This window comes from Bombyx mandarina, chromosome 23 (assembly GCF_030267445.1).
Source record: "Bombyx mandarina strain Sakado chromosome 23, ASM3026744v2".
In the NCBI taxonomy this organism is placed as follows: domain Eukaryota; kingdom Metazoa; phylum Arthropoda; class Insecta; order Lepidoptera; family Bombycidae; genus Bombyx; species Bombyx mandarina.
Genome location: NC_143229.1, coordinates 19599229 through 19612688, shown reverse-complemented (window position 1 = coordinate 19612688; position 13460 = coordinate 19599229). Strand labels below are relative to the sequence as shown.

The following is a 13460-nucleotide window of genomic DNA, read 5'->3' as shown; positions in this document are numbered from 1 at the left end:
AGTATATAGTTCGAGGTTAGACATTTTGTTCGAAACCAATCCGTTAGTTTTTGAATTCTTACCACGGCAACACGGGTCGCGATTTGACGGTGCCGTCGCGATTTGACATCTGTCACTTTGTCTTGCTTCTCGAACGGGACGGTACCTGTATATTGACGGTCTACGCTAAAGTTGTGTATCATCGCTAATCCTTATCCATTCCTGCCCCATACCCTTCTCCCTAAGTGATACGGCGTGAGAAGACGAAGGCATCGGTTCCGGTGAGTGATTGCATGATATTTTGTTAAAATAGTACATACGGCGCCGCGAATCGCGGCACATGTTCGACGCGCACCTCGTGCTGGTTTCCGTAGCCCTAGGCTGCCACGAGGTCGCTGGGTTCGAATCGAACAATTTCTGGTAGCAGAGCGTGGTTAGATTTGTGAAATCTATAGTAATTACCACGAATTGTAAAAATTTTTACGTCTAACCTCACTTAATTTTGTTACTAGTCAGCAGAAGTAGTGTAGGCATAGGGTTCGGTTCTGTTTAAACTATCATTCTGCTGACCTAGGTCAGGTCGTTTAGTGTGTTTCTATCCACCTGGTTAAGAAAATTAGTGAGTAGTAATAGTTAGTAATAGTAAGACTGATTTATTAGCTTCCACTGCGCATAGCTGACTAATTGTACGTGAGTTGGACAGCTGTGCTGGCTGAGTTTATGACCTAGCACACAGCTGCTACAGTGGTCAGCTATTTTCATACTATTACTACAGATTTATGTTAATTCTGCTCATCATAGCAGTAGATTACCACATCTATTTAAGCATAATTGTGTGTAACAATCTGAATGTTATTACAGTTTGGGTTTATAATTTATTATTAATTTGTGTATGATTGTAGCTCACTTCCTACTTATATTTTAGTATAATTGAGCTGCAACACATTTGTAATTGAATATAACTGGAGTACTTGTTGAACTTGTAGTAGTAGATTGCTGGTTGGGCCCTGTTTGGAGACTAGCTTAGTTATAGTCCAGAGGCCAACGGTGTATGAGTGTCATTTCAAAACTTATACCAGCAATTTGCTATTATATATATTTTTTGTTATTTGTTTTAATTTGTTCTAAATTTAAATTACTTGTTTGAATTTGTGGTAGTGGATTGCTGACTGTGGGCCCTGCTTGGTGACTGGCTTTGGTATAGTCCTGAGGCCATCAGTGTTTGAAAATTAATTCACAAATTTTTATCAGCAATTTGCTATCATATAATTAATTTTTAATTTTAATTTTGTTATTTGACTTACCCGTTGAACGGTGTGAATACTTTGTGATAGTAAATTGTTGATTGGGTCCTGTTTGGTGACTAGCTTCTAGTTATAGTCTAGAGGCCAGGTGCGCTTGAGTTTAGTTACAACTCAAAACCTGGTATCAGCAATTTTCTATCTTATAACTTTTAATTTTAAGTTTGTTCTTATTGTTGGGGTGTCCTTGGTACAGTGGTGAGGTCTAGGTTACCTAAATACTTAGGAGTAGGAATATTTTGGTGGGCTCACTCGTACACTCCTTTAAATAATTCCTTTGTTTTTGTTTTGAATTTTTATTTTGATTTTTTTTTGATTTTTTTTTTGATTTTTTTTTGAATTTTTTTTGATTTTTTTTTGTTCTGGTTGTAAACTGCAAGTAACATGTCGGTGTCCTACATTCGCGGGAAGGTGACTAGTGAGCTCCGATGGTTCGCATCAGCTCATGCTTTGGTTGACAGAACGGATAGGGATGCGGCATTGCTCGATAGGGCGTCTCAGGTGCACGAACGGTTGGAGGTAGTGTACGATCGGTTGTCTGACCTCGTTGCTTTGGGGTCCGAAGTGGAGAAGGAGGTGATCCATGCCATCGGTCTTGACGTGGACCAGTGTCAGGAGTACGCTGATGCCATTCTGCAACGGGTGGCCGATATTAAGAAGCAGTCGCCTTCCGGTGGTAATGGAGGTTCGGGAACTTCGTCAGGCGTCATATCACGCCTCCCCTCCATCGACCTGCCGATCTTCCACGGTGATCTGAACGAGTGGGTCGGCTTTATAAATTTGTTTGACAGCCTGGTCCATGGTCGGTCGGACTTGACTGCCTCTTATAAGATGGCTCAGCTTCGGGGTGCTCTGCGAGGTGAACCTGGTGAATTGGTGGCACACTTGCCTATCACCAACGACAATTATGCGGTCGCACGCCAGATCCTATTCGACCGATATCAAAATCAACGACGGTTGGTAGACGCTCAGCTGGCCAGGCTGTTTGCGATACCCAAACTTTCTCGGGCGTCCGATATCAGAACCGAGGTACTGAATCCAGTTACGGTGGCCACTAAGGCCTTGGGCAATCTGGGTCTACCAGTAGACCAATGGTCATATCTGCTCTTTTATATTGTTGCAGGTAGGCTGCCGGTTGAGGTGCTCACTCGCTTCGAGCAGCAGGACAACGCAGGTAGGGACGAACTGCCTACCCTGGCCAATCTGCTGGCATTTTTAGAAGCCGAAAGTCGCAGACACGAGATTATGCCACCACCCTCCTCCTCTGGGTCGCGTGTGCCGGCTTCCGGCCACGCCGTTTCGGTTGCTCAGAGGGGAGGGGGAGGGGATAAGAGGGGGCCGTCTCAACGACTGACTGCGCTCATGGCAGCGGTGGGAGGCCCACGGTGTGCCTTCTGTCATGAGAGCGGGCACGACGTAGCCGCCTGTCCGAGGTTCCGGTCGACGCGCATCAGGGGTAGACGCAACATCGTTGCCCAGCGGCGATGGTGCTTTTTTTGTTTTGGGCCGCACACGGCGAGCGTCTGTCCACAGCCACAATTGTGCCCTAATTGCGACGGTCGGCACCATGCCCTCCTGTGTCTGGAGTCTGCCGCCACTCCGAGGTCATCCGGACGCAGTCATCCAGCCTCGCCGACCGGTGAGCGCACCGGTCGTAGCCCTCGCCAATTCGGCGGCGTGGACCCTCGGGAAGAAGCTTCGCAGGGAGGAGCCGGGTTAGGTACTGCGGGCGGGTGCCAGCGGATGCCCACTAGCTACGCCGGGGTGGCCACGTTGTCCCCCCGTGCGGGGCCGTGTTCGCCTGCTGGATCGAGTAGCCCTGCTCACTTGTCTCCCCTTCCCTCAGAAGTACGGTTTTCCCCTCCGCTGAGGGAGCGGCCGACGCTGGAGCGACTCCCTCCAGTGTTTGGCCCGTTTGGCCATCGTACACGGAGGTATATGAGGCGAGACGGGAAACGAGGGCCTTATGTGGGAGCGTGGGATCCGCTGGCACGCTACGACCTTCCGTTGCGCGCCGACCGGGATAGCGGGGACCCGGGCCCCCGCTAGGAAATTGCCGCTCACTGCAGTGTTGCCCCAGCCCCAGAAGCTGTTTTACTTCCTACCGCTTCTGTTCGGGTGTTGGATTCGGATGGCAACACTGTGTTTGCTCGAGCTCTGTTGGATTCCGGCGCACAGGGCAGTATTATGTCGAGCAACCTTGCAGTACGGTTGGGCAATCCTATTTACAAGTCTTCTTATTCTATTCGTGGAGTGGGCAATGTTAGAATTTCGGACGTGATCGGTCACACTTCATTTATTTTCTCATCGAATCCCAACCCTCGCTTACAGTTTAGAGTCTCAGCTTTGGTGATGCCTGAGGTGATAGGTCGTCACCCTCCGGTGAAGGTAAACAGTTACATACGGTCATTGACTTCAGACTTACGGCTAGCGGACCCCAAGTTTGACACCCCGGGGCCAGTAGACGTACTACTTGGGGCGGATGTACTAGGGAAGCTGCTCCTGACTGGGAAGCGCGTTCTTCATGCGGAGGGTTTGGTTGCAATGGACACAAAATTAGGGCATGTATTGTTGGGTCCTGCGTTCCGGCCGGTCGCTGCGAGGAAATCGGACAATTTTCTGGTCGGGTCTACGCTTTCGGAAGTAGTCCAACGGTTTTGGGAACTAGAAGAACCTCCTACAGCTTATCGAGTTAACCCGGATGAGGAGGAATGTGAGCTGTTTTACCAGAATAATACGGGTCGTCTCTATTCGGGCCGGTTCTTGTTAAGACTTCCTTTTCGGGCGAATCGCCCACTGCTAGGCAGTTCGAGGAAGGCAGCAGAGACTAGACTTTTGTCAATGGAGAGACGCATGAGGCGCGACGCGGTGTTCCGGCAGAAATATGTAGAGTTTATGCGGGAGTATGAATCCTTAGGTCACATGTCGGTTTCCAAGGTAGATTGGAGTGCTACAGAGCACTGTTTCCTGCCTCATCATGCGGTTTTGAAAACTCCTAACGGGAAAATTAGGGTCGTGTTTGACGGTTCGGTCACGACCTCCTCCGGCGTCTCGTTAAATCAGTGTCTCCATTCGGGTCCAAAGCTGAACCGGGACATTTCAGACATACTGACGAGCTTCCGCCGGCACCAGATCGTTTTCGTGGCAGACATCCGTATGATGTTCAGGCAAACGGTGATTCATCCGGAGGATAGGCGGTATCAACTCATTCTCTGGCGTGAAAGCTCAGATGAGCCCATAAAAATTTATGAACTGAACACGAACACTTACGGGTTGCGGTCGAGTCCATATTTGGCGGTTCGTTCTTTGCGGGAGCTGGCAGTGAGGGAACGGTTGCACTACCCTCGTGCTGCGGACATTTTGGAACGGGACCTATATGTCGATGACGTATGTACGGGCGCCGACAGTGTCGAAGAGGCCTTATCACGCAAGGATGAACTGATCCGCCTTTTGAGCAGGGGCGGGTACGAGTTGAGAAAATGGCTGTCTAACTGTCCTGAGTTGTTGACTGGTTTGCCAACGGAGTTTCAACAGGATCCCCATCTTTTCGAGAATGTCGATAACCCTAACATGCTGTCGGTCCTAGGGATACAATATCGTCCGATTCAAGACGAATTTACCTATCGGGTGGAGTTGGAAAATCCAAAGGTATGGTCTAAGCGAACGGTGCTTTCCACAATTGCTCGAACCTTCGATCCAAACGGTTGGATCGCTCCTGTCACTTTTCTCTTGAAGTGCTTCATGCAGCGACTGTGGTCTGCTAACCTGTCATGGGACGAGGGGATTGCTGGTGACCTATTGAAGGATTGGTTGAACTTTTTCTCGTCTCTTCCTGATATTAACCACGTGTCAATACCTCGGAAGCTGGTTCCTGCGGGCAAATACAAGGCGTCTCTGCACGGGTTTTCGGATGCCTCGGAACGTGGATTCGCAGCTGCGGTATACTTGCGAACGGTTTCTTCAACTGGAAGGGTTGATATACGGTTGGTGTTAGCGAAGAGTAAGGTCGCTCCGCTTCGGACACGCATGACGATTCCGAAGCTCGAGTTGTCTGGTGCCGCTCTGTTGACTAGGTTGTTAAACCATACAGCTACTAGTTTACGGTCGGTTATTGATTTAGAAAACACTGTGTATGCTTGGACAGACAGCCAGATAGTGTTGTGCTGGTTGAAGGCTTCGGTTCATACACTTGAAGTTTTCGTGGCCAACCGTGTCTCCCAGATTCAAGGTTCTGAGGTCCCTCTAACCTGGAGACACGTGCCTGGTGAGCTCAATCCGGCGGACTGCGCTTCTCGGGGATGCTTAGCATCGGAAATAGTTGATCATCAGTTATGGTGGGGTCCCCAGTGGCTCACCATGAAGGCTTCTCAGTGGCCTCCCTCTCGCATAGAAGTTCCTCCAGGTCTCGTGGCTGCACCGGCGCAGTTCGAGGATCGAGGAGTGATTCAGGGGTTGGATTTGGATCTGCTCATCAACCGTTATAGCTCCTTGGACAAGCTGGTTAAGGTTACCGCCTGGATTTTGAGGTTTATTCGGAATTGTCGTTTGTCGGTGTCTCAACGCAATATGACACCTGTTGTGTGTCCCATCGAGCGGAAGAAGGCGCTGCTGAAATTAATTGAAGTTGTGCAAGCCACCAGCTTTCATTCAGAATTGAAGGCGCTAAGGACTGAGCGCCCTAAGCTTCGTGGAGCTATCGCTCGTCTTAGCCCCTTTGTAGACGGCCAGGGGTTGATTCGAGTGGGAGGTAGATTAAGTAACTCAAATTTACCTTATTCGGCGCGCCATCCTCTTTTACTTCCCAAGAAGAGCCAGTTAGTTGACCTGTTGGTGATGGATCGCCACATCGCAAATTCGCATTCCGGTTGCAATGCGTTGTTGGCATCCCTCCAGAGGGAATTTTGGATTCTGTCAGGGCGTCGTACGGTTCGGAGCGTCCTTTTCCGGTGTTTACCCTGTTATCGGCTTAAGGCGTCTACGATGCAGCCTCAGATGGGAGATCTGCCTCCAGACAGAGTGAAGAAGATGAGGCCGTTTTCTGGAGTTGGTACGGACTTCGCTGGGCCTTTCATGATCAAGGCTTCACGTTTGCGGAATGTTAGGTTAATTAAGGCTTATCTGTGCGTCTTTGTCTGCCTTTCAACCAAAGCTGTACATCTTGAAGTTGTTGCCGACCTTACAACTGAAGCCTTTATTGCGAGCTTGGATAGATTTGTGTCCCGTCGAGGCTTACCCGAATTGATACGCTCCGATAACGGCACGAATTTTGTAGGTGCGGACCGTTACTTGCGGGATGTAGTAAATTTCTTGAACAATAACCAGGTGGATATTGAAACGGCCCTCTCTCGTCGCGGTATTCGGTGGACCTTCAGTCCTCCAGGATGCCCCCACTGGGGTGGAATTTTCGAGGCAGTAGTAAAATCGGCTAAGACTCACTTGATGCGCGTGATAGGGCAAACCTCGCTCACCTTTGAGGAGTTAACTACGGTATTTTGTAAAATTGAAGCGGTACTTAATTCACGGCCGTTGTGCCCGCTCAGTTCAGACCCGAATGACTTGGAGTCGTTAACTCCAGGCCATTTCTTGATAGGACAGCCACTCAATGCGTTGCCGGAGTATCCCCTCTCGGATATCAAGCCTGGACGGTTGAGGCGATACCAGATGTTGCAGCAGATGTCCCAAGATTTCTGGAAACGTTGGTCCCTTGAGTATTTACATCTGCTCCAGCAGCGCTTTAAGTGGACGGATAGAACCAGTCCCCCTCACGTCGGTGACCTTGTGTTGGTTAAGGATGCTAACCTGCCGCCACTGCGTTGGCGTAGGGGGCGCATTGTTAATCTGTTTCCCGGTAAGGATGGGACCCCTCGGTCTGCAGAGGTTCTGGTCGGGGACTCGGTTCTCAAACGAGCGGTCACAACGTTGTCCCGGCTGCCAGTTGATTAGGGACAGGTAGGGGACCTGTCCGGGCGGGTGACTGTTCGAAACCAATCCGTTAGTTTTTGAATTCTTACCACGGCAACACGGGTCGCGATTTGACGGTGCCGTCGCGATTTGACATCTGTCACTTTGTCTTGCTTCTCGAACGGGACGGTACCTGTATATTGACGGTCTACGCTAAAGTTGTGTATCATCGCTAATCCTTATCCATTCCTGCCCCATATCCTTCTCCCTAAGTGATACGGCGTGAGAGAAACTGTTCGATTCGAACCCAGCGACCTCGTGGCAGCCTAGGGCTACGGAAACCAGCACGAGGTGCGCGTCGAACATGTGCCGCGATTCGCGGCGCCGTATGTACTATTTTAACAAAATATCATGCAATCACTCACCGGAACCGATGCCTTCGTCTTCTCACGCCGTATCACTTAGGGAGAAGGGTATAGGGCAGGAATGGATAAGGATTAGCGATGATACACAACTTTAGCGTAGACCGTCAATATACAGGTACCGTCCCGTTCGAGAAGCAAGACAAAGTGACAGATGTCAAATCGCGACGGCACCGTCAAATCGCGACCCGTGTTGCCGTGGTAAGAATTCAAAAACTAACGGATTGGTTTCGAACAGTCACCCGCCCGGACAGGTCCCCTACCTGTCCCTAATCAACTGGCAGCCGGGACAACGTTGTGACCGCTCGTTTGAGAACCGAGTCCCCGACCAGAACCTCTGCAGACCGAGGGGTCCCATCCTTACCGGGAAACAGATTAACAATGCGCCCCCTACGCCAACGCAGTGGCGGCAGGTTAGCATCCTTAACCAACACAAGGTCACCGACGTGAGGGGGACTGGTTCTATCCGTCCACTTAAAGCGCTGCTGGAGCAGATGTAAATACTCAAGGGACCAACGTTTCCAGAAATCTTGGGACATCTGCTGCAACATCTGGTATCGCCTCAACCGTCCAGGCTTGATATCCGAGAGGGGATACTCCGGCAACGCATTGAGTGGCTGTCCTATCAAGAAATGGCCTGGAGTTAACGACTCCAAGTCATTCGGGTCTGAACTGAGCGGGCACAACGGCCGTGAATTAAGTACCGCTTCAATTTTACAAAATACCGTAGTTAACTCCTCAAAGGTGAGCGAGGTTTGCCCTATCACGCGCATCAAGTGAGTCTTAGCCGATTTTACTACTGCCTCGAAAATTCCACCCCAGTGGGGGCATCCTGGAGGACTGAAGGTCCACCGAATACCGCGACGAGAGAGGGCCGTTTCAATATCCACCTGGTTATTGTTCAAGAAATTTACTACATCCCGCAAGTAACGGTCCGCACCTACAAAATTCGTGCCGTTATCGGAGCGTATCAATTCGGGTAAGCCTCGACGGGACACAAATCTATCCAAGCTCGCAATAAAGGCTTCAGTTGTAAGGTCGGCAACAACTTCAAGATGTACAGCTTTGGTTGAAAGGCAGACAAAGACGCACAGATAAGCCTTAATTAACCTAACATTCCGCAAACGTGAAGCCTTGATCATGAAAGGCCCAGCGAAGTCCGTACCAACTCCAGAAAACGGCCTCATCTTCTTCACTCTGTCTGGAGGCAGATCTCCCATCTGAGGCTGCATCGTAGACGCCTTAAGCCGATAACAGGGTAAACACCGGAAAAGGACGCTCCGAACCGTACGACGCCCTGACAGAATCCAAAATTCCCTCTGGAGGGATGCCAACAACGCATTGCAACCGGAATGCGAATTTGCGATGTGGCGATCCATCACCAACAGGTCAACTAACTGGCTCTTCTTGGGAAGTAAAAGAGGATGGCGCGCCGAATAAGGTAAATTTGAGTTACTTAATCTACCTCCCACTCGAATCAACCCCTGGCCGTCTACAAAGGGGCTAAGACGAGCGATAGCTCCACGAAGCTTAGGGCGCTCAGTCCTTAGCGCCTTCAATTCTGAATGAAAGCTGGTGGCTTGCACAACTTCAATTAATTTCAGCAGCGCCTTCTTCCGCTCGATGGGACACACAACAGGTGTCATATTGCGTTGAGACACCGACAAACGACAATTCCGAATAAACCTCAAAATCCAGGCGGTAACCTTAACCAGCTTGTCCAAGGAGCTATAACGGTTGATGAGCAGATCCAAATCCAACCCCTGAATCACTCCTCGATCCTCGAACTGCGCCGGTGCAGCCACGAGACCTGGAGGAACTTCTATGCGAGAGGGAGGCCACTGAGAAGCCTTCATGGTGAGCCACTGGGGACCCCACCATAACTGATGATCAACTATTTCCGATGCTAAGCATCCCCGAGAAGCGCAGTCCGCCGGATTGAGCTCACCAGGCACGTGTCTCCAGGTTAGAGGGACCTCAGAACCTTGAATCTGGGAGACACGGTTGGCCACGAAAACTTCAAGTGTATGAACCGAAGCCTTCAACCAGCACAACACTATCTGGCTGTCTGTCCAAGCATACACAGTGTTTTCTAAATCAATAACCGACCGTAAACTAGTAGCTGTATGGTTTAACAACCTAGTCAACAGAGCGGCACCAGACAACTCGAGCTTCGGAATCGTCATGCGTGTCCGAAGCGGAGCGACCTTACTCTTCGCTAACACCAACCGTATATCAACCCTTCCAGTTGAAGAAACCGTTCGCAAGTATACCGCAGCTGCGAATCCACGTTCCGAGGCATCCGAAAACCCGTGCAGAGACGCCTTGTATTTGCCCGCAGGAACCAGCTTCCGAGGTATTGACACGTGGTTAATATCAGGAAGAGACGAGAAAAAGTTCAACCAATCCTTCAATAGGTCACCAGCAATCCCCTCGTCCCATGACAGGTTAGCAGACCACAGTCGCTGCATGAAGCACTTCAAGAGAAAAGTGACAGGAGCGATCCAACCGTTTGGATCGAAGGTTCGAGCAATTGTGGAAAGCACCGTTCGCTTAGACCATACCTTTGGATTTTCCAACTCCACCCGATAGGTAAATTCGTCTTGAATCGGACGATATTGTATCCCTAGGACCGACAGCATGTTAGGGTTATCGACATTCTCGAAAAGATGGGGATCCTGTTGAAACTCCGTTGGCAAACCAGTCAACAACTCAGGACAGTTAGACAGCCATTTTCTCAACTCGTACCCGCCCCTGCTCAAAAGGCGGATCAGTTCATCCTTGCGTGATAAGGCCTCTTCGACACTGTCGGCGCCCGTACATACGTCATCGACATATAGGTCCCGTTCCAAAATGTCCGCAGCACGAGGGTAGTGCAACCGTTCCCTCACTGCCAGCTCCCGCAAAGAACGAACCGCCAAATATGGACTCGACCGCAACCCGTAAGTGTTCGTGTTCAGTTCATAAATTTTTATGGGCTCATCTGAGCTTTCACGCCAGAGAATGAGTTGATACCGCCTATCCTCCGGATGAATCACCGTTTGCCTGAACATCATACGGATGTCTGCCACGAAAACGATCTGGTGCCGGCGGAAGCTCGTCAGTATGTCTGAAATGTCCCGGTTCAGCTTTGGACCCGAATGGAGACACTGATTTAACGAGACGCCGGAGGAGGTCGTGACCGAACCGTCAAACACGACCCTAATTTTCCCGTTAGGAGTTTTCAAAACCGCATGATGAGGCAGGAAACAGTGCTCTGTAGCACTCCAATCTACCTTGGAAACCGACATGTGACCTAAGGATTCATACTCCCGCATAAACTCTACATATTTCTGCCGGAACACCGCGTCGCGCCTCATGCGTCTCTCCATTGACAAAAGTCTAGTCTCTGCTGCCTTCCTCGAACTGCCTAGCAGTGGGCGATTCGCCCGAAAAGGAAGTCTTAACAAGAACCGGCCCGAATAGAGACGACCCGTATTATTCTGGTAAAACAGCTCACATTCCTCCTCATCCGGGTTAACTCGATAAGCTGTAGGAGGTTCTTCTAGTTCCCAAAACCGTTGGACTACTTCCGAAAGCGTAGACCCGACCAGAAAATTGTCCGATTTCCTCGCAGCGACCGGCCGGAACGCAGGACCCAACAATACATGCCCTAATTTTGTGTCCATTGCAACCAAACCCTCCGCATGAAGAACGCGCTTCCCAGTCAGGAGCAGCTTCCCTAGTACATCCGCCCCAAGTAGTACGTCTACTGGCCCCGGGGTGTCAAACTTGGGGTCCGCTAGCCGTAAGTCTGAAGTCAATGACCGTATGTAACTGTTTACCTTCACCGGAGGGTGACGACCTATCACCTCAGGCATCACCAAAGCTGAGACTCTAAACTGTAAGCGAGGGTTGGGATTCGATGAGAAAATAAATGAAGTGTGACCGATCACGTCCGAAATTCTAACATTGCCCACTCCACGAATAGAATAAGAAGACTTGTAAATAGGATTGCCCAACCGTACTGCAAGGTTGCTCGACATAATACTGCCCTGTGCGCCGGAATCCAACAGAGCTCGAGCAAACACAGTGTTGCCATCCGAATCCAACACCCGAACAGAAGCGGTAGGAAGTAAAACAGCTTCTGGGGCTGGGGCAACACTGCAGTGAGCGGCAATTTCCTAGCGGGGGCCCGGGTCCCCGCTATCCCGGTCGGCGCGCGACGGAAGGTCGTAGCGTGCCAGCGGATCCCACGCTCCCACATAAGGCCCTCGTTTCCCGTCTCGCCTCATATACCTCCGTGTACGATGGCCAAACGGGCCAAACACTGGAGGGAGTCGCTCCAGCGTCGGCCGCTCCCTCAGCGGAGGGGAAAACCGTACTTCTGAGGGAAGGGGAGACAAGTGAGCAGGGCTACTCGATCCAGCAGGCGAACACGGCCCCGCACGGGGGGACAACGTGGCCACCCCGGCGTAGCTAGTGGGCATCCGCTGGCACCCGCCCGCAGTACCTAACCCGGCTCCTCCCTGCGAAGCTTCTTCCCGAGGGTCCACGCCGCCGAATTGGCGAGGGCTACGACCGGTGCGCTCACCGGTCGGCGAGGCTGGATGACTGCGTCCGGATGACCTCGGAGTGGCGGCAGACTCCAGACACAGGAGGGCATGGTGCCGACCGTCGCAATTAGGGCACAATTGTGGCTGTGGACAGACGCTCGCCGTGTGCGGCCCAAAACAAAAAAAGCACCATCGCCGCTGGGCAACGATGTTGCGTCTACCCCTGATGCGCGTCGACCGGAACCTCGGACAGGCGGCTACGTCGTGCCCGCTCTCATGACAGAAGGCACACCGTGGGCCTCCCACCGCTGCCATGAGCGCAGTCAGTCGTTGAGACGGCCCCCTCTTATCCCCTCCCCCTCCCCTCTGAGCAACCGAAACGGCGTGGCCGGAAGCCGGCACACGCGACCCAGAGGAGGAGGGTGGTGGCATAATCTCGTGTCTGCGACTTTCGGCTTCTAAAAATGCCAGCAGATTGGCCAGGGTAGGCAGTTCGTCCCTACCTGCGTTGTCCTGCTGCTCGAAGCGAGTGAGCACCTCAACCGGCAGCCTACCTGCAACAATATAAAAGAGCAGATATGACCATTGGTCTACTGGTAGACCCAGATTGCCCAAGGCCTTAGTGGCCACCGTAACTGGATTCAGTACCTCGGTTCTGATATCGGACGCCCGAGAAAGTTTGGGTATCGCAAACAGCCTGGCCAGCTGAGCGTCTACCAACCGTCGTTGATTTTGATATCGGTCGAATAGGATCTGGCGTGCGACCGCATAATTGTCGTTGGTGATAGGCAAGTGTGCCACCAATTCACCAGGTTCACCTCGCAGAGCACCCCGAAGCTGAGCCATCTTATAAGAGGCAGTCAAGTCCGACCGACCATGGACCAGGCTGTCAAACAAATTTATAAAGCCGACCCACTCGTTCAGATCACCGTGGAAGATCGGCAGGTCGATGGAGGGGAGGCGTGATATGACGCCTGACGAAGTTCCCGAACCTCCATTACCACCGGAAGGCGACTGCTTCTTAATATCGGCCACCCGTTGCAGAATGGCATCAGCGTACTCCTGACACTGGTCCACGTCAAGACCGATGGCATGGATCACCTCCTTCTCCACTTCGGACCCCAAAGCAACGAGGTCAGACAACCGATCGTACACTACCTCCAACCGTTCGTGCACCTGAGACGCCCTATCGAGCAATGCCGCATCCCTATCCGTTCTGTCAACCAAAGCATGAGCTGATGCGAACCATCGGAGCTCACTAGTCACCTTCCCGCGAATGTAGGACACCGACATGTTACTTGCAGTTTACAACCAGAACAAAA

At 51.3% G+C, this 13460-nt stretch overlaps 4 protein-coding genes across 4 annotated transcripts; 2 read left to right on the top strand and 2 right to left on the bottom strand.

Moving 5' to 3' along the window:
• Positions 1–1664: 1664 nt before the first annotated feature.
• On the top strand, positions 1665–3329 carry LOC149500263 (uncharacterized). Its single transcript, XM_089737311.1, has one exon. The coding sequence runs from the start codon at positions 1665–1667 to the stop codon at positions 3327–3329; it is 1665 nt and encodes a 554-aa protein (XP_089593437.1).
• Positions 3330–3467: 138 nt separating this feature from the next.
• LOC149500262 (uncharacterized) lies at positions 3468–7223 on the top strand. The gene has a single exon (XM_089737676.1). The coding sequence runs from the start codon at positions 3468–3470 to the stop codon at positions 7221–7223; it is 3756 nt and encodes a 1251-aa protein (XP_089593802.1).
• Positions 7224–7872: 649 nt separating this feature from the next.
• Positions 7873–11628, bottom strand: LOC149500261 (uncharacterized). The gene has a single exon (XM_089737675.1). It carries the CDS (start codon positions 11626–11628, stop codon positions 7873–7875), a length of 3756 nt encoding a protein of 1251 aa, XP_089593801.1.
• LOC149500260 (uncharacterized) lies at positions 11443–13431 on the bottom strand. The gene has a single exon (XM_089737312.1). It carries the CDS (start codon positions 13429–13431, stop codon positions 11767–11769), a length of 1665 nt encoding a protein of 554 aa, XP_089593438.1. The 3' UTR covers positions 11443–11766.
• Positions 13432–13460: the final 29 nt, after the last annotated feature.